Raw genomic sequence first — 19,692 nt, 5'->3', positions numbered from 1 at the left:
GAGTTCCTGGCTCTCCAGAGGAAGTTCTCAGGCCTTAGTAGTCTGGCTCCCAGTATGCCAGCCCTTTCCAAATGTCACAGTGTTGCAAGAGATTAAAAAGACCATCCCCAACATCCTCCCCACTCTCTCCAGCACTCTCAAATAAGTCGACTAATGGGTGGGGGAAAGGAGAATTGAAACACATTAGGTTATGGTTTCTTTATTTACAAGTCTTTTGAACACCATCCCTGTATGAAGCATACATTCAAATATTTTAGCAGTGAGCGAGTTTAACCTTGGAACACTGTAAACAGATAGAGCCTTTAAATATTTTTATTATCCCTGCCCCCTCTACATTGCATCTTAAAATTCGCTTTGGTTCCTTCGGGGAAATATATATATAATATAATATTTATCTTTTAAAATAACTCCAAATCACTCTCTGGCTCTTCAGAGATTGCCGGAAGCTTCCAAGCTTGGTTCTGAGTCAGTGAGCACAGAGTGCAGCGTAGGAATGAGGGATTTGGGAGTAGGGAGACTTCAGCCCCTCACAGCCAAAGGCCAAGGACCCAGTGGCCAGGCCTGCTGCTCTGCTGCCTGACACACACCAAACCCAAGTTTCCTTAATGTGGTGGAGAGTTTGCCAAGCTGTAGAACTCCACAGGCATTTCCTGTAGAGATTGAGGGGCCAGCAACCAGAACAGCCTCTGATTTTTTTTTTTTTTTTCAATGTCTTCTACCCCAGGAATAGTCAGCTCTGAGATGGGGCTTGAACGAAGACCCATCACCACCACTGGGAGGTAGAAAACCCAGGTGGGCTGCAGAAGGTGGCTAGGAGCTCAGGCTTGGGTGCAGGTCAGTGGTAACTAGACAGGATGGGATGTTAATGCCATCTGAAGAGATTTCTTCTTCCTCCGGGACCCCCCCTCCCCCAGCTCTGTCCCCTTTCACAGCCACCTTTTAGTTCAACTGTCCTTCGGCCTTACTTTTGGAAAGCAAGCCCATTCTGGGTCTCTGGGAATCCTTCCCTTCCCTCCTTCCCCTATCCCCAAGCTGAACTAGGCTTGGGGCACACAATTTCTTGACTCGGGAGACCTGGGGGGAGGGAGGCAGGCTCTTTGCAGAGGGTCTTGAGCGGGTTGGCAAGGGGCCCAATCCCCAGTGACCACACCCAGCCCAAAGCTTTCACAGACTCTAAGAGTGAACCACCAGGGGTCCCAAACCATTCATTCTATTGATTCACAACTCTTAGGATCCAATTATTAATAGGAAGCTTAATCATGGAGATTTGAACCAAGAGCCCCCTTCCCATTGGGCTATCTCTGCAAAGGAAGTCTCCCCTCTCTCCTACATCACCCCCCTTTTCCAAGTCACAAGGTGGCTTGACCTTGTCAAGGGCAAAGTCTGCATATTATTTCACATGTATGAAGGAAGCCCCCCTCCCAATTCCAGCAGGCTGGAGCCTTAGAGAAGTGGATTAGCTGAGTAGTACTGTAACCGGTCTCTGTTAATCTTTTTCTCCTTCATTCTCCTGTTTTGAAACCAGATTTTGACTTGACGGTCAGTGAGGTTAAGCATGCGGGACAGTTGCAGACGCTTCTCTTTGTTGATGTAGACGCTGAAGAAGAACTCTCGCTCCAGCTCTCGGATCTGGTATTTGGTATAGGGGCAGCGCTTTTTGCGGGTGCGTTGGCCACCTAAGGAGGAAGAGAGGCAAAGAGTGAGCGGGGAATAGGGGCTCGAACTCTCCCCAAGACCCCCATTGGAGAAGATCTGGCCACAGGGTCTGGAGGCCCAATCCAGGCCCTTTCAAAGTCTTTCCAGGCCCCTGCCTTCAGGCTTCTATTGCTGGTCAGGGACAAGTTGCAGTCTGGAGCCGGCTTCAGATAAAAGCCAGCTCCCTAGATAGGCCCCCAGGGAAAGGGCCCAGGCTGCCCCTTGAGCCGAAAGGAAGGCTCCTCACAGCAACAGGCGAGTTTGCGCTGGCTGAACCGCTTTGAACGGAGGCAAGTGGGGGTTGAGGGCTGCTCCTTGCCCCGCCAGACTAAACAAACAGCCGCCGGGGGACATTTCACCTTCAGCACCTGGGCCGCCTGTTCCTGAGGCAGTAAAGGCGTGCATCCTGGCCCCAGGCTTTCCTGGTTGCAGCCATGATTTAGCCCTCCTTAACATCTGGGTCGGCTGCGGGGTCTTTGTCAGCCTGACTTCTGATCACTAGCTCTTGCCTCTTCCGCCAGCCTCCCAGCTCTCTCGAGGTGGGAGGTGGCAGAGGAAACCCCCTACCCAGGCCTTCACCGTCACCACACAGCCAGAGGGCCCTCAGCAGGGTAGGGATGCTAGTTTAGGAAGGGAAGAGGAAAGAGGCTACCTTAAGCCTCAGGCAGGAGCTATTTGTTTACCCCCACTTTTAAGAAACACACACACACACACACACACACACACACACACACACACAAAACCTTTGACTGATTTAAAAAACAATTGTGAATAACAGAAGGCGGCACGTAATTGCAACCGCACCAGAGGAAAATGGCTTCCTTTAGACAAAAAGGCCAACTTTAGGTTAATTTGTTTCTTTTAATATATTGCTTGAGCTAAGTGGGCTATTTTATCTGTTAAATGCGCTCCTAGCGCCATCGTTAAACAGCCGATGCCTTTGAATCCCAGCCGGGACTGGAGTCTCGCCGCAACACATGGCTTTTATAAAAATCTCCGGATTACCTCGCTATCAAAGGCTCCTGAAGCCCTTGTAGGGGAATTTACAGGCGCCCACCTCCGGCTCCCCAGCCTGGAGCTGGCCTCGAGCGGGGATCGTGCTGTTGAGTTTGGGAGCTGAGAAGGGAAAAAAGGAAAAAGGGGAGTTGTATTTTTTTTTTTTTTTTTTTTTTTTTTCAGGCATGCTTTGGCCGGTGGGTATTTCACGGCCAATTTCAGCACTCGCCACGTGATCCCTCCTTTTATAACAAAGTTTTGTTGGGGGAAACCTAAAGGCCCTTCATAAACCTTATATGCTTATAAAACAGCATATAAAAATTTAACAGCGGTGCTGCTCTAGATTCCCAACTCCCCTTTCATAAAGCGCTGGGCGCTGCCTTTATACGCACCGGAGCCACCGGCCTTGTCCTCAGTGTGGCCGGAAGACGACTCGGGGCTGCTGCTGCTCTCGGGTCGCCGCCGCCGCTCCTTCTCCTCCGCAGCCGCCTCCTGACAGCCGCCGCCGCCGCCGCCGCCGTCCGAACTTGAAGTTGCCGGCGCGCCCGTGGCCGCCGCCGCCACCGCCGCAGCGGAGGTCGCAGCTGCTGCTGGGGGCCCCTTCTCGGCGTTCTTGTCCCCGGGGTAGTCGGAGGAAGCGAGGTTTTCCGGGGTGCCGTAAGCCGTCTCGAAAAACTGGTCGAAAGCCTGTGGCAGAACGCCGTTCCTGCCCACCGTGCTATAGAAATTGGACGAGACGGCGGGGGTGGGGTGGTGGTAGACGTTGGCCGAGCTCTTGGCCAGCACGTCGCCAGGCACGCCGGCCGCGCTGGGCGCCTGCAGACAGTCTCTGTGCACGAGCTCCTCCGCGGAGTAGCAGTGGGCCAGATTGCCGCGGGGGTGCCATTTAGTGGCGGGCTCAATGGCGTACTCTCTGAAGGTCACTTCGCGCACGGGTTGGACCTGGGGCAGGTTGGAGGAGTAGGAGTATGTCATTGGGCGCGAAGACGGGGTCTGGGGCAAAAAAGAAGGGAGGCTGGAGAAATCTGGACCCGAGACGTAGTAAGTACAACTTGGCAAATACATGTTAGAGGAGCAGGGACCACGCTCATCAAAATCCATCATTGGGCTACCTTGGGCTCTCCGCAGTAGCCGAGCTTAACATGATTCTCCACTGCAGCTGCCTCTTTGAAGCGGATCCGTGAAGTAGAAATTTGGAGACGTAAGCTGACGTGGAAATCTATCCCCATCCTTAGCAGGGAGGTGCTGGTCATGTGACCCGATGTTGAAATTGACAAGCCGCGAGCTAGTCCTGGCTTTTTTTTTTTTTAAACCCCCCTCCCTTTCCTTTTTTTCCCCTCCCCTCCCTCCTCGGCTTCCTTTCTTTGTAGCCACCTCAGGGGAAGCAACAGATCGTCACTCGGTGTTCTCACCGAAAGCACGTAATCGCCGGTGTAACTCATGTTGGCTGGGGGGCCTCCCCGCGAGCAGAAAGGCAGGGGTGCGCCCCCAGGCAGCTCTCCTTTGCTCAGCTACATGGTCCTGGTCCACGAGTGCTCTGAGGGCGGCAAGAGCGCGCAACTCCTGACGCCTCCCCCCACTCCCCGGTGGGTGAGGGATGCTCTGGGCTGGGGGTGGCCAGGTGAACGCCTGGAATTGTATAGCTTCAGGTCCCGGAGTCTCTTATCTTACGTTCAGCGCCTTCTTCGCAGTCCCCCTCCCACGGGCTTGCTCTGGGAAGCACCTCAGCCTCAGACCCTGGCTGGACCCCATTTGGGGCCAGGCTTCGCAGCCACGGATGTGCCGGCCTCGTGGCTTGTCCGATTTGCACGGTGACTTGATTACACGCTCTCATTCATGGTCACTTCCGAAGCGCTTTAGTGCCTTCCGTCCCCAAACCGCCAACAGGCGAAGCGGCTTTCCTCCGCGGTTTGTCAATAATCCGCGCTGTCCGGAAGGGCCTTCGCCTTACCCGGGTTCCACCTTCCCTGTATCTTTCTGTTTACTTCCTCACCCCACACCCTGTCTCTGGAGGAACCCCTTCTCCTCGCTGCCTGTAGGGGTTCGGAGTGACTCCACAGAGCCAGAGGCACTTCTGCTCACCGGTCCGCAAGCTGCCTGGTCTGCTGAAGCTGACGAATCGGAAAACCATGCAATTGAGGCGAACCTTGGGCTGTTTTAGAGGCGCTGAGGAGCCTTCTCCTGGGTATGCTGCACCTTTGGGGGGGGGGGCACCAGGCTGCTTGCAGGGCTTCAGAGCTGTGAGGGAAAAGGAGGGTAGCAAAGAAGGACTAATGACCCAAGGAACCCTGGCTAAGAAAGGAGTCTCTTCTTCCTTGCAAAACCTAAGAGTGAAAGCAAAGGGTATTCAAGGCAGAAATCCAGCCAGTTCCCATCGTTCCTATTCTTTAGTCCACGGGAGAAGCACAACGCCAAAGAAAAGAAAGATGCTCTCCTAGCTGCCTGCACCTTGGGCCACGGAGATGTCTCGGAAGGGCAAGGTTTGCTGTACAGATAGATAACTGTTAGAGGCCATGGCTACTAAGGTACATTTAGCTTTCTCCCGAGGAGGAAATGGGGATTAAGAAGACAAAATAACGACTGCCATTCTCCAAGACGGAAGACATACTTGGGGAAAATGAAAGAAAAAAAGAGGGCGCAGGGCAGCTAGGCAAATTGAGCAGAGATGGGGCCCCAGACCTGGGGGCTCTCCACAGCTCCCGTCTAGGGTGTCACAACAGTCAAAAGTGAAAAATGAAAACCTTTTTCCCTTTCCTCATCCAGGAAATAGCCAAAGGTATTTACATATCTTGGGGAGATTTAGAGTATAAACGCTAAGATCTTTGGTATTTAAGTGTCAACATCGATTTATTTATTTATTGCTGAGCTGACTGTAACTGACTCAATAACAAATTTAATCATGTATTGCTCTGGAAAAGAACTACTCTCGTTATGTATTTTCTCCAAATAATGACCCACCATTGCATTTGAATGCCCACTGTAAATATCAATAATATCAAGTAATTACTGTGCAGTGGAGTAAACTAATTTATTAGCATTAATGTTTATGTGGCTCCAACCCCTCCCCCCTTTTACAAGGGCTGCTTATCACAAATCAAGCTACTCGGACACATTGGTTTAATGAACTCTTTATTCAGGATTTGCTACAGGAACTTTCATGCCCCTTGAAATCCCTGAGAGCTGAACTTGAAATTATTTGTGCATCTTCAGCTTGACATATTTGTCCACAGTGGCTTCATAGATGACTGCCATGGTTTGTGAATGAGCTCTAGGAGGGAGAGAGGTCGTTGGGGAATGGGAGCTTCCGGCCTCCCAAAGCTGAGGATCGCAACTACAGGATGGTCCTGCAGCAAAAACTTCTATTTCTAGCAGTCACCAAGGATGCAAACATATTTGTCTCTTCACACTATCTTTCTGGAGATCGAATATAAAAGGGAGGTGGGGATGCAAACAGCCTTATTTGAGCAGTTCCCTGGGTTGGTTTTGCTACCTCAAACTTTCCCCAGCAGCCCACCCAGTCCTCAATACCCCTTCCCTCGAACAAAAGGAATGCTTGAAGGGTTTCAGTGACTTTGCCATAACAAAGGCGCCACCATTGCAGGGCTCGCCCCGCCCCTGGGTGAAGGCAAACAAATTCTTGCACTTGTATTAGGGCTTTTAAGACTATAATTGAACCCGGGGGCGTCTAGGAGAACCGAAAACAGTTCTAGACAGACCTGTGGTTTTATAGCAGTTTTGGCAGTCAACTTCAGCTTGTGCCTGAGCAGTGGGGCCGAGGTGGCCCAGCCGCGGGGGACGCTAGGCCGCCTCCCCTGACTACATGGCAGCTTCTCTCATAATTAACTCGACTTCCCGGGATGCCATGGAGAAGGGATACCCGCAGAAAGGTCGGTGAGGCACTGTGCAGTGTTCTGCACGGCCAGTGCTTCCTAGGTTCTCGTGAAGGGCTAATTGAATAGGAGCCGGCAGGTCTGTATCCCAAGGGTGTCAGCAGGAGACAAGGCAAATTCCTGAGGAAAGACTGCGGGAGGAAAAGGTGCTCCACGAGTGGCTGGCAGAGCAATCCGACCGGCTGTGGAGAAGAGGGGTGCTCAGAGGGGCATCCTCGAAGGGAGCATGTGGGGGCGCTGCGGTGAAGATGGATGAGCGAAAGGCTTTTGATGGCAACCGGGGCCTGGAGCTGCCGATTGCTTTTAGTTCTTTAAGTAGGGACAAGAAATGGAAGCTCAGATCCCTAAGGCTGCTCAATAGTAGCCGCTTTGCCTAACCTCGTCCCGCTTGGCCCTGGTAGTGTGAATGTTCTTTAGTCAGGCATCAGGGTACAAGGTGTGAGCTTCCCTGAGGTTCGGACCAAATCTGGAGGAAGAAAGAGATCTCTGCGGGTCCTTGGTTTTCACTTTGCTCTGAGCCTAACTGGTTCTTTGGCTTTCCAGGAGGCCCAAGGTCGATTTCAGCCCACCAGGATCTGGGGAAGACCTAACTAGGGGTAAGAGCACACCGGAAGGCCAAGTCCGAGTTCCATTCCTAGAAGAGGCGGCTGCGGGAAAGGCTATGACATTGGCCCTGGACAGTGGTTTCCCAGGAGCTGTTCTTTCTCAAGAACTCCACAGCACGGGGCTGTCTCCAGAAAACACTCTTCAACGTTTATTTCCTTTAATCGTCAACCCGGAGCCCTACGGCGGCTAATGCAAGAGGCCAAAAATGTTTGGAGGAAGAAAAACAAAGGCAGGAAGTGGCCGCGGCCTGACGGTGCGTGTGTGTCTGTAAAGAAGGGAGAGTGGCGGTTCAATCTCCTCTTGTTTTCCTGAACTTCAAGGTCTAGGCAGACCCCTTTAGGGCCTGGCCGAGGCTCCCCCGGCGCAACATTTGGAGGTGGCCAACGATTTAAGCCTCGTCGGGCTGAAAGGTTATGAAGATTTGATCGGCAGAAGAAACCAAGTCTTTTCGGAGGTTTCTTTTGATTTAGTTCTAAAGGGTATATACGCTAGTGTCCACAGCTGGTGTGGCTGCTGTTTTCTTCCCGTCGGGCTAAGTGTACCAAGAAGGGAGGGAGGGAGGAAGGGAGATTCAGGCACCTTGCACTGCACTCTCCTTCCGAGGTAGAATATCAGAATAAAGTGTATTCAGGTGCCTCTGCTGAATCTGCTTTTCCTTGCAGTCGGAGTCGAGGAGTATGGGCAGTAGTGGGGGAGCATGGGGGGCGGGAGAAGCTGCCTAGGGTGATTATGGCTTTAGAAAGGCAATGTAAGGCCTTGTGGCCTGATTGCCCGTGCCAGGCCAATTTCCAACACAGCCACTCAAGAGACTTGAGCTGGAAGCCCTGTCCCTTGATAGGCTACTTAGTACTATACCACTCCACGGGAGAACAGACACATGGACAACCATAAGATCTTCTAGACTGGGCTTCCTAACATCAACTCGAAAGGCTGCAAGGCTACTGCTGCCTTCTGTCTGTGAGGCTGGTTTGGGAGGCAGCAGCTGCCAGGTATCTCTTACTTCAGGGCACCACGAATCCCCAGTGCAGTTTCTGGAAGGATCAGCATGTCATGTCGTTGTCCACAGTGTAAATGTCCAACCATGCTACCTCCACTCTCCAGATGCTCCTCAAGTCTGTCTTGTCCCCAGGCTGTTCCTCCTGACCTGTTTGTCTCTCACCTTGCCTCTTCCCATCTATCCTTTCTCAGGCTTTCCCCTGCCTTTTCTGATGTCTCCTCTTGGTTCAGGAAGAGCTGAAGTGTTTCCTGGAAGGAAACTACTCCACAGGTTTAAAAAAGGGAGGCCTTCACGAGAGACCTGAACTGGATTTCTTACCTTTTTCAATGAGTACTAAGTACATTCTAAGCACAATCTCCTCCCCCCCCCCAGTCCTTCTCCCCCTCCTAGTTCTCCCCCTCCCTCCTCTCCTCCTCTCCTTCCTTCTTCCCACCCCCACCCCAGGAACACTTGTTCCTTTTCTGAACCCACCTGCTCCTATTCCATTCTAAGTCATCATAAGAAGTAGCTAGCCTGGAATGGGTTGGACTCACCCTACTGACCAGTTATGGCTCTCAAACATCTAGAGTTGTTTTTCAGGGGCACCATAAATATTTTCAAAGCACCATAAATATTTTGCCTCTTGCTGCTGGCCCAAGCCTTCCTTTTCCTCTGTTCCAAAATATTACATTATGTTTATAAAGCTGAACAGAAAACTGGTACCTATCTATCTGGTGGCCATATTGTACACAGGTGTGAGAACTGACTGGCGAGGAGCATTGGCTAAGTAACTACAGAACCAGAACTCTCCCAGTGACTGGAAGCCTGAGCTCCATTTAGGTACTATCTCCTTCAAAGTAGGATGTGTCTTTGGAGTGTGTCTCTCCTCCAGAGTGGCAAGCTAAGGACATAAATTGCATGGAATGTCCCAAAGATCTCCAAGTACTTGTCTTTAGAGAATGGCTTACTGGCAGATTATAGCCAATCCATCACTTTATACTTAGGCAAAATATCAGGGGATTCCCATTATCGCTAGTAGGTGGAGACAGGGGTTAATTTGTATTTTTTTTTTTTTTTTTTTTTTTTTTTTTTTTTTGTCAAGGAATCAGCTCTCTCCAGAGCTGGCCTACCTGCTCTCTACAGAAAGAGAACAGGTAATAATACCTTGAACTTGACCTCAACAGTTGATTCTTAGCCTAACGAGTGGGTCCAATTATTCTCCCTTGCCCCTAGATATCTGAGCATGTCCATATCTTTCTGGTCACGGGAGGGTAGAGCACCGAGCTCAGCTTAGGGTCTCCATTGCCTAAACAATCTGGTTATCATTTAGTTTGGTGAGTTTCAAGTTGATGGGAGGAGGAAGGGTTTATTTGAGCACTATTTTTATGTTTATGATTGCTGACTCATTAGAGAAGATTTGTTTTTTTTCCTATAGAGTGGGTTGGAGTGGGGTGGGGGAGGGAAACTTTGAACGGTGAAAACCCCAGTTCTCAATAGCCATCTTCTTATATTCTTTATATCCACTCTCCCCCCCCCCCCCCCACACACACAGCAGCTTCGGCCTAAAGGGGGGTGGTCTCCTCAGCTGAGTGTGTCTTCACTCACAAAGAGGACAAAGGAGCACAGCCAGAAGGTTGGCCCTGGTCTCTGGGCTCAGTCTCTAGACTGAGGCTTTGAAGACATCCTGGGGGGGGGGGGGGTGTCCCTGAATTACAAATATCTCCTAGAACAGCTCTACCTCTGCTCACTGCTGGTGGCAGGTTACATTAAAAATCCAAGAAGCGCCTCCATGTCTACCCAAGCCTGCAGGAGAATCCCTGTTCTAGGAGCCGCCCTCCATTCACCTTGCCAGGCAATTCTGCCATGGTATCTATTCTGTGCTACCCTTCCAGATGTATCTTCTTACCGCAGCTCTGGGGGAAAAGCCCGGCTTTTTTTTTTTTTTTTTTTTTTTTTTTTTTTTTTTTTTCTTGAAAAAAACGAAAGGATAATTTGAGGCTCTCTTTTGATTCACTTTGAGTGTTAGAGTCAGTGACCAGCTAGTCTTAAGCTGTGTGTTTACTGCTGGGTCTGACGCTCTGACCTGCTGCTGGCAGACATAGAGGAATTCTCTGTCCCGTGGAGCACAATGAGGGGTTGGGGGAGAGGCGGCAGGAATCAAGGGGTTTTACATTGGCACCCCCTTTAAAGTTTTACATTGTCCACCTCCTTTAAAGTAGATTTAGGTAGAAGGGCATTAAGGGGCTCACCAAAGACCTGAAGCTGGATTGGATGACCCCAACAGAATCTTTATTTTCATATCCGAATCCCAGCCGCCAGGGCGGCTGAGCCGCTGTTTCTATCCGACCAGAACTTCGGTTCAGCTAAGGTCTATTTCTGGGCCTGTATAAGCTCACTCTTGCCCTGGATAGGCCCCCGCGGGCTCAGAAATCTCCCTTGCAGGGGCAATTTCTGCCTTTCCAGGATAAAGGCATAGCTTGGGCTATCCCTAACTTCAAAGACTCCTTTCTTTCAAAGGAGGGTGGGGATAAAGGAATTTGAAAAGTAAAAAAGAATCTTGCCTCGGTGCTCAGGCTGCCAGGGCCAGGACCCGCTTGCAGCAAGAGTGATGGCCTGGCCAAGTATGTGTCCTGTGCTTTTCTGTAGTCGTGGCGGCTTCTTTCTCAGGCGGCCCTGACCGTGAAGAAGGCGGTGGCGCCGAGGACTTGACCTTTACGGTGCGAAGAGCGAAGAGCGGGTGGAGGACTCCAGCTTCGGCTGTCTCCAGCCTCTGCCACCCAATAACAGCCCAGACAATCCACGCACACTGGGCGTCTCACCTCCATTTCCCCCTCGTGTTTCCTTGCGGGATCACACGTTCTTGGCCAAGAAACAAAGCCCCAAGCAAGCTTTCGCCACCTACCTAGCCCCCCTCCCCAGGACAGAAGTCAGGGCTAAACCTGGCTTTCCGAGGCCCTCTCCTCTTTCTAGATCCCAGCTGCCCTCGGCCAGCCATTGGGTGTTACACGGTGCCAGGCAGGCCCGGGCGGTGCTAAGCTCCGGAGCGCCGGGTTCTGTCCTCGTCCTCAGGCTTCAGGCGGCAGATGCTCGGGGGACCGCGCGTCCAGAGGCTGTTTCCCTGTCCAGGTGGAGCCCGCGCCTGGCTCTCCTTGGTTCCTTTCCCTCCGCTCCAGGCTCCCAAGGCTTAAGTGTTGGGGACAGCAACACGCGGTGTCTTTTCAGCCCGTCTCAAAAACCCCTTTTCGAGAAAATGCTCCTGTCAAGTTTTATTTCCCGTTGCAAAACCACCTTCCACGCAGCCAAGAATTAAGGCCAGGAGAGATTAAATACCCGATTATTCTCCTGGGGACGGAGGGGCGGGGCGGAGAAGGGGGCACCCTCACAAAACCTTCGCCTCGGTCGCCTGTCTTCAGCAAATAGTGCCTGGAGCCCGGGGAGGCCTGCGAGGCCTGCAGTGACGTCAGCCCGAGACTCCGGGCGGCTCACAGCGCGTGTCCGCGGCCCTCCTGTGTCCACGTAGCACGAGCTACCATCGCGACCTCCGCCGCGATCCTGCGGCTCTTCTGTCCTTCTGTCTGCCGCCCTCTTGCCGTCGGAGCCGGGTGGGCCAGGGCAAGTTCCGGGCCTCCATCTTGAGCAGGGGTGTCTTGTCCCCAATAGGCGCGACACCGGCAGCCCTCTGAGTCCACGGCTACGTTGCTCTCACTTGCCCACACCCTTGCACCTGGGTAGGCCTGAGCCTCTCGACGGCTCACAGAAGTTTAAAGATCTTAGACACCGATGAAATTATTTCTGCCGTGTGGGTTCAGCTCTGCAGCAGAGCCGGATAGAAACGAAATGGACTGTGGCAAGGCCTTGGCTGCTTTCTCGTTGGAATTTTTTTTCTGCGCAAGCATCACCTTTCTTTTATAATAACATTTTAAAGAGCAGGCAACTCTCAGGCATTCGTCGGCTCTCGGAAGATGCGTGAGAACTGAGTAGTAATTTTCATAAAGAACGAAGCCCGATTTTATTTACCCGGCGGCGGAGCAGATGAAATCTTAATCAGCGTGCCTGTCTAAAACCCAGGCAGGCATAAATCTCGCCCGGCCTTTTGGATAGGGCCGCATCTTTGCTTATGAAAAATGGGATGCAAGCAACTCGCTGCACATTTCTCTGATTCTCCAGGTCTCGGGCTGCTGCCTTGCATTCGATCAAGTTTAAAGGAATGCACATAAATCAGCAACCCCCTAGAGTCTCTTCTGTGAGGTTCACAAGCCCAGAAGGGCGCCTATGGACCCCCATCAGGGGATTAGTAGTCCAGGGCAACGTTCCTCACAGCTCCTAACCCCCGGAATTCACTGAGAGGAAACGAGATGCTGGAGATGCTGCGTCTTCACCGGCCCAAACACTCAGCATCGAGCAATCCGTACTTATCTATAATCTGGCTATTATTCGGACACAAATACATCATACTTAGCTGAATTTCACTGCCTTCGGGTGAATCTCTAACAAAACATTTAAATTAGGTTGAGTATTTTTAAATGAATATTTCCCCTTTTGTCTCTAAGTTCGTTTGTTTTTAAAATCTTACATTAATTAAAAAAAAAAAAAAGATTGGCCTCGGTTCGGCATCAGGCGTAAATACTTAGTGAAATGCATAGTGACGTTTTACAACCGTCCACTTAAAGTTACTTAATAAATCTGACAGTATTGGGAGCAGATGGAAAAGGTCGGTTTTTTTTTTTTTTTAAAGTTCCATGTTTATAATTTTTATTCAGGAAGTTTCCTTTTTCAGAAAAAAAATACTTGAATGAGGTTTTCAACATCATTATTCATGGATCAGTCTCTGTATTCTTATTTCTGTGTTTTATTGTTTTTTGTTTTTGTTTTTCCCAGGAGGAGGCCAATGTTCTCCTGACTGTCTTGTGTAAAAAGTTTTAGGCTGGTTCCTATTTAAAAATGAAAAAGTCTCCAGGCATGGTAGCATACATCTTTAATCCCAGCACTCTGGAGACTAGGCAGGTGAATTTGTGAGTTCGAGGCCAGCCTGGTCTACAGAGTGAGTTCCAGGACAGGGAAACTGTATCTAAGAAAACAAGACAAAATAAAACACCACCATCAACAATAATAAAAAAAATTAAAAATCTAAGAAGTCATTATAATCCATAACCACCTCAACTAATCTGTAAATCCATGTCCATGTTCATTTTAAATAAGAAGGGAGCTAGCTGAGATTGGCACTGTCAACAACCATGTCAGAACTAAAGGGAGGGGCACCCTGACATCTTCTGGAGAGAGAGAGAGAGAGAGAGAGAGAGAGAGAGAGAGAGAGAGAGAGAGTCTGAGACTTTACCCAGAACTCCTGCAATAGTGGTGGCTTTCGAAAGGGGCAGTATTCCATCTGCAGTGCTGTTGCTAGCTTCTTTCCTAGGCCGTAGGTGTAGAAGATTTCTTACAAAGAAAAATATCTCCCATCAACAGAAGAGTCCTATTTGGAGCAGTTCATAAACAGTGTCTGATCCAACTCAGAAGGGAATTTCCAATACTTTCAACATTTTGGAGAAGTCATTAACGTTGCTTGCTGGTAGTTCATTTGGAAATGAGGCTGTAATACAAGGTGCAGGCTGCTGCGTCTCAAGTAGTATTTTCATGTGTTTTCACGAATGGTTGACAATCCTCAGGGTAGCAAAAAATTTACACTTTACAAGACCGCCTGACACTCATGTTTCAGGGCCATTCTTTGTTTAAGCAGTTTTATATTTTTTCCATAATTCTTCATCTAGAAAGACATAAAGAAGGTCTTCTTTTCTTCAACTCTTTATAAGTCTTCAGGCAAGGCCGGAGATGTTTCCATCATCTGGGATTGTAACGAGACAATATTTTTCCAGAAAATGATAAATTCAGTTCTCCCATTCACTATTATTTTCCCCTGACATAAAAGTAAGAATTAACCTGCAGTTGAAAATCCAAATTCCAAAGCTACTGGTTCCTTCAACATTTTAATATGTGTATGTGCGTGCACAGAGGATTTGACAAAAAGAAAAAACAAAACCGAAAACCCACATTATCCCACTTGTATATTAAATACATAAACATATTGTATTATTTATGACTCTGAACACAGTATCTCTTGTGCTGCTGGGGGTCAATAAACAATATTTATAATACTGATTGTTAATATAGTTTTGATGGTGGTTATTGATATTAAGTATGTTTATTTCTCTTACAAAACAAATGGTAGGTGGACAAGCATCAATATAAGATTGCACACCTCCATGGGGCAACAATCAGCTTTGAGCTGTCCCAGAATAATTTTCCTTCTGCATCCATATTGTGATCATTTTGTAGATAAAATATTTAAGTTCTCCTACTGACTCCTTAGAGAGGTGGATTGCTTTGAATTTCTGAAATGTAACTCTAGAACTCTAGAGTTAGGAAAGTATGTGAAACTTTTTAATTTGCCGTAAAGATTCCCAGATAGTTCTAATTAAGGTCACAGACCACCTTGAAGGGTGAGGGCCAGAAAAGAACGGTTATTTAAGAACACCTCTTGGACTGTAACAAGCACGCACAGCTTTAAAACAGATCTGGAGAAATCTGATGCACAGCAAAACCACTGTGAGGACAGATGAAAGTTGGACATTAAAGAAAGGAGACAAAATTCACTGCGTGAGGAGCACTTTGTATCCCAACTCTAGAAATCGCCTTGAATTACAGTGTCTTCAGTCATCAACAATTAATAATACTATATCTGTACAAATTCTACAATTATATACACACACGCACAAAACACTGATATGCAAATACATGTATAAACATATATTATATATTAACATATATACAAGCACATGTATAATTTACATATATTCAAATCTTCTCCTTTTGGAGCAAAAAAATTATGACTACTAAATCTTTAAAACAAGTCAAGTAAAAGCTCAATTCCCTTGAAGCCGAGGAAGTACAAGGAAGCTTGTCAACACGAGGTGGCGCCCTTGATCTACGAATCTGGCTGAGGCCAATTCACGAGCTGTCAAAAGTCAAGGTCACAAATTGTCTTTTTTCGTCAAGGTCAAGGTTTAAGGCCTTTCCTAGTCCTGTCATTTCAACAAATACCAAAAACCTGTCCTTTCAGTCACATGCAGACTTAAGAGCAGATTTTAAAATACGACAGGCTAGGCATTGCGGATACTCAACAACTGGTTTTCATTTGCCACAGGGAGCCTGGGAACTTACACTATCTCTCCCTCCTTTCCTTTCTCTCCCTTTCAGAATACCTGACACTTTCATCTCCTCAAAACCTTTTCACTTGTAGGCTTTTAGTTATGTGAGAATTCTTCCCCTTTCTCATAAAAATTTTAGAAAAAAAAAAACCTGAATAATAATAGAAAAGAATGGTCCTGGGCTTGTATAAGACAAACCTGCTTGTTCGTGGTTTTTTTGTGTGTGTGTGAGTGTGTGTGTGTATGTGTGTGCAGTGCAAGTTCCGCATAGAAAAAGTAACTCGAGTGTTTCCTTCAGATTTTAATGGCAGTGATTATTTTATTAACAGAGTTAATAACACTATCTACAGATCTAATTCTCATTTTTAGTGGAAGTATTTAAAAAAGCAGGTGCACAAATACATTTTCACAGTGTGCTGAATGTCTTTATTTACAAGATAGCATTTATAGTGAATATGAACAAAATGAATGTGTGAATTGAAATTACTGCTTGATTAAAAAATGTGCTGTGAAGATGAATCTTAGACTTTCTACTGCAGTCTCCTAACACAATAAACAAGAAAAAAATACTAATTTCTTAGTAAATTAAAATATAGAATGTAGACATCTAAATATTTTGGGAGAATGGGTTTCCATTTCGAGTTTTTTTTTTTTTTTTAAGTAAAAAGGTAAAATGATATCTCTAGCCAAATGTTTAACAAGTATTGGAAAATGCCAATTTAAAACAAATTTAAAGAAAGAGTGTTTTAATAGAAATCCACGTTAGGGTAGGACCTTCCAGGAGATGGGGCATAAAGTGAATTCTTCGGATTATCTAATGAGATTAAACACTTCAAAAATTACAACAAATCCTGTGGAAACATCTCTGACGGTGGGTTAATACAACATGTTTGTTGTAAGTAATTGAAAGGTATTTCCAGAAGTTCTTTACCCCCACAGGGTTCTCTTGTAGCCTCAAGGGTTTAGCTGGCCATATTTACTATCAAAACAATAGATCCTTGGATGAGCACTCTCTCTTGCCTCCCTTTTTAGCAATAGTTCAAATAAAAATTTCAGTGCCTTTCCCCCTTCTAAGCCTATACATGAAACATTTTTTTTTTTTTCAAAAGGAACAATGGTAGGAATTTCAATAAGGTTTACCTGAGCAGGCACTGAACATGCAAAGGGGCTGGTGCTGGACGGGCGGCGTGGAAACAGCCTTTGTTTCTGTAACCAGTTTCCAAATTACCGTCTAACACAGTGTCCTAAAATATAATGGTCACATAAATACTTACAAGATTTGAGCAAATTCATAATTTATCTGAAATTGTGTGTTTTTAGGGGCTGATGAGTTGACTCTAGAGTTTGTCACTTAACGGTCTGGTGGGATTGTCGGGAGAACTGGCAGTCTTTACCATTTCTTAAGGTTTTTGTTTTGTTTTGTTAAATTGTAGATTCCGTTCAAGAGAGAGTCCCCTTGGGAGAGCAAAACGTCAGTGTCTCTCTATCCGGTTCTTCAGTTATTATTACGCATTTTTATTATCTGGGCAAAGAAACAAGTCCTTAAGCGTTTCTTCAAGCTGCCCTCTGCTCCACCTTTTAATCCATTAACTAGTGGTCTTGAGTTTATTGATGACTTTTTTCTCTTTGACCCTCCTGTTCTGGAACCAGATTGTGACCTGCCTCTCAGAGAGGTTCGTTGTGGCTGATATCCTCCTCCGTTTGTCCTTGGTAATGAATTTGTTCGTAGCATATTCCCGTTCGAGTTCTTTCAACTGCACCTTAGTGTAAGGCACCCGCTTCTTTCTCCCCCTCCTATAAGAGCTGGCGTCTGAAGGATGGGACACGACGTCTGTAAGATAAGGAAGAAGGCAAGTTACTCTGGGAGCCGACCTGAGCCAGAACACAGGCGACAGCTCAGTGTGAGGGGCCCGGCCTCGCAATGCCTGATTGCTCTTTGCCAGCGCTGTACAATCCAGCCTTCTGCCAAAGTCTGGAGCGTTAGTAGGGGTATGGTTAGTTGTGTATTAAAATGAAATCGCTCAGAGTTCCAGTGACCACCCCAATCGGCTCATTCTGCATGAACAGCGGTCCACACCTTAGCCCTCAGCAGGGCACACACCAACACTTCTGTAGAGCTGGGCTCAGCTTGCCCCAAGTCCCAACATTCTATCATTCTATGCTTCTCCAACGAAGCCTTTTTTTTTTTTTTTTTTTTTTTTTTTTTCCCCAGAGAACCATCAGGGACAATTTGGTGAGCTCAAGATCAAGTCTATTTCCCATCTTGGAGTCAATGTCAAGGGCTTGGGAGGGTGGGGCACACAGGGAGAAAGGGGCTGCCGGGGTTGGAACCCCACAAGCTCCCTCCCAGCCACCCCTTACCGAAGGAGGGCCGGGGGCCAACTCAACTTAGGGCAGGGCGGACAGACAGCGCCAGCCAGCCGGGGATCGGGCTCCCAGGGGTGCAGAATTGCTAGGGCAAGCCAGGCCAGGGAGAGTGCAAGGGGGAACACCCGAGTGACCCCGGGGTGCGAGCCGAGGAGAAGCTGGAGAAAAGCTGAAAGACCCAGGCTGGAAAGGGGGCGCCATTTACCGGGCAGAGTGGACTTCCAGAGGTGGGGAGGCTGCGTCTGCTCTTTGGGGCAGTACATTTGGCCGTTCCAGCCGTTGGGCAGAGCCCAGGGCTGATAGCTTTCCATGGGAAGCCCCAGAGGCTCGTGGCGCGACTCGCCAGGACCCCCGAGCCCCGGAACCACTGGCATATCCAGGTAGCCGGGCACGGGCTGGTGGTGGTGGTAAGGCCCGGCTGCGTAGCCCTGGTGGTAGAAAGCAAACTCCTTGGCGCGGGAGCTGAACTCCTCGGCCGCGGGGCCGGCGGTGTCCATATACTTGTCGGCGAAGGCGGCGGCAGCCGAGGCAGGCTGCGCGCACGACTTGATGGCGTTGGGGTGCGGGCCCATGCGGGCGCACGGGTAGTAGCCGCTGCCGAAGTAGCCGTAGGGCAGCGCCGCGGGCCCCGACGAGCTCTGTGCCGCCGCCGAGCAGGGACTGCACTGCTTGGCGGCCTCGGCACCCGCGGGCCCCGCCGGCCCGGGCCCTCCCGACGACGACGCGGCAGCGGCGGCAGCGGCGGCGGCAGCAGCGGCGGCAGCGGCGGCGGCGGCGGACGGGGGCGCCTCCCCCGGGGCGCTGCTGTACGCGGCCGCGGCGCCCGGCGCCAGGGGTGCGGGATGCGCCATCAGGTTGCGGCACTGGTTGGCCGCGGCGGCGGCGGCGGCGGCGGCGGCTGCGGCCACCGAGAAGTTGCCCCCCGCGGCCGCGGCAGCCGGGTGGGGGAAGCCCCCGCCCCCAGCTCCCGCCGCCGCCGCCGCGGCCGCCGCCGCTGCCGCCGCCGCCGCCCCTTCCATGTTCTTGTTGAGCTCGTCGGCCACCAGGCCGCCGCCGTTGTCGTAGAGGAACATGACGGTGGGCTCAATCCAGCGGGGGTGGAGGAGCACGGAGGCTGTCATAGCCCGAGCCGCATGGAGAAGACCCCAGTGGCGCTGTTTTAAAAAGCCCCCAAGAAGTGAAGAGCGCGCCGCGCGGGGCCGGGGCCCGAGCGAGGGGGGCGGGTCGCGCCCTGCGGGGTCGCGCCAGGCGGCCGCCCATTGGCCCGCCCCCGGCCCGCCCCCGGCGTATGCAAAGCGGGAGGCTCCGGCTCGGCTCCGCGCTGGGCCCGCCGTCCCCGCCGCCGCCCGCGCGGTCCTCTGCGCCAGCTCTAAGTCCCGCCGCGCGGCCGCGCAGCAGTCACCCACGGAGGAGGCGGGGGGCTTGGGCGGGTGGGGCGGGGAACACAGGGACCCGATCCTTTCCTGAGTCTGGCGCGGAGGTTGGGAGGGGGCCGTAAGCGGTTGGGGTGCGACCTGAGGTCGTGAGGACAAGTCAGGTAAATTCTCCAGTGACCAGGAATGAGGGTTTGCCTTTGCCTTGGACTGTCCCAGGATGGCCTGGTGTGTTTTAGGGACCTCTGGGACTGTTTTCTTTCCAGGGATGGATACCTCTTTCTACAGCTAGATCCTACCAAGGATGTCGGAGCTTTCACCTCGCGGAGATTTGACTCCCCACCCCTGGGGAACAAGGGCAGGGCGTTTGTTTCCTGTTGGTTCCAGGAGAAGTCTGGCGCAAGGGTCCCAGGACATTTCTCTGGGAAGCTTGGGCTGCATTTAGGAGCTCCTTCCTTGTTCTCAGGCTCCAGAGGATAATTTCAATTAGGCCTACAGACTCAGACTATTAGAACAACTAATTGTATCTCTCTACTCTTCTCATACACGCGAGCGCAAATTTGCACACACACACACACACACACACA

General features: G+C 50.0%; 2 protein-coding genes across 3 annotated transcripts; both read right to left on the bottom strand.

The window, feature by feature from the left end:
- Positions 1-188: 188 nt before the first annotated feature.
- On the bottom strand, positions 189-3,803 carry Hoxa11 (homeobox A11). Of its 2 annotated transcripts, XM_076913331.1 has the most exons (3): positions 3,084-3,803; positions 2,701-2,811; positions 1,556-1,676 (listed from the first exon to the last, which is right to left on the bottom strand). In XM_076913331.1, the coding sequence occupies exons 1-2, from the start codon at positions 3,793-3,795 to the stop codon at positions 2,708-2,710; spliced, it is 816 nt and encodes a 271-aa protein (XP_076769446.1). In that variant the 5' UTR covers positions 3,796-3,803; the 3' UTR covers positions 1,556-1,676; positions 2,701-2,707. The 2 variants fall into 2 exon arrangements, with proteins under 2 accessions (XP_034374726.1, XP_076769446.1); XM_034518835.2 differs by lacking the exon at positions 2,701-2,811 and having other exon boundaries at positions 189-1,676.
- Positions 3,804-12,963: 9,160 nt separating this feature from the next.
- On the bottom strand, positions 12,964-18,918 carry Hoxa13 (homeobox A13). Its single transcript, XM_034519631.2, has 2 exons — positions 17,938-18,918; positions 12,964-17,196 (listed from the first exon to the last, which is right to left on the bottom strand). Exons 1-2 carry the CDS (start codon positions 18,851-18,853, stop codon positions 16,952-16,954), a joined length of 1,161 nt encoding a protein of 386 aa, XP_034375522.1. The 5' UTR covers positions 18,854-18,918; the 3' UTR covers positions 12,964-16,951.
- Between the last annotated feature and the right edge of the window lie 774 nt (positions 18,919-19,692).

The sequence above is a fragment of the Arvicanthis niloticus genome, chromosome 15 (genome assembly GCF_011762505.2).
Source record: "Arvicanthis niloticus isolate mArvNil1 chromosome 15, mArvNil1.pat.X, whole genome shotgun sequence".
Taxonomy (NCBI): domain Eukaryota; kingdom Metazoa; phylum Chordata; class Mammalia; order Rodentia; family Muridae; genus Arvicanthis; species Arvicanthis niloticus.
This window is presented reverse-complemented; position numbering and strand designations above follow the sequence as displayed.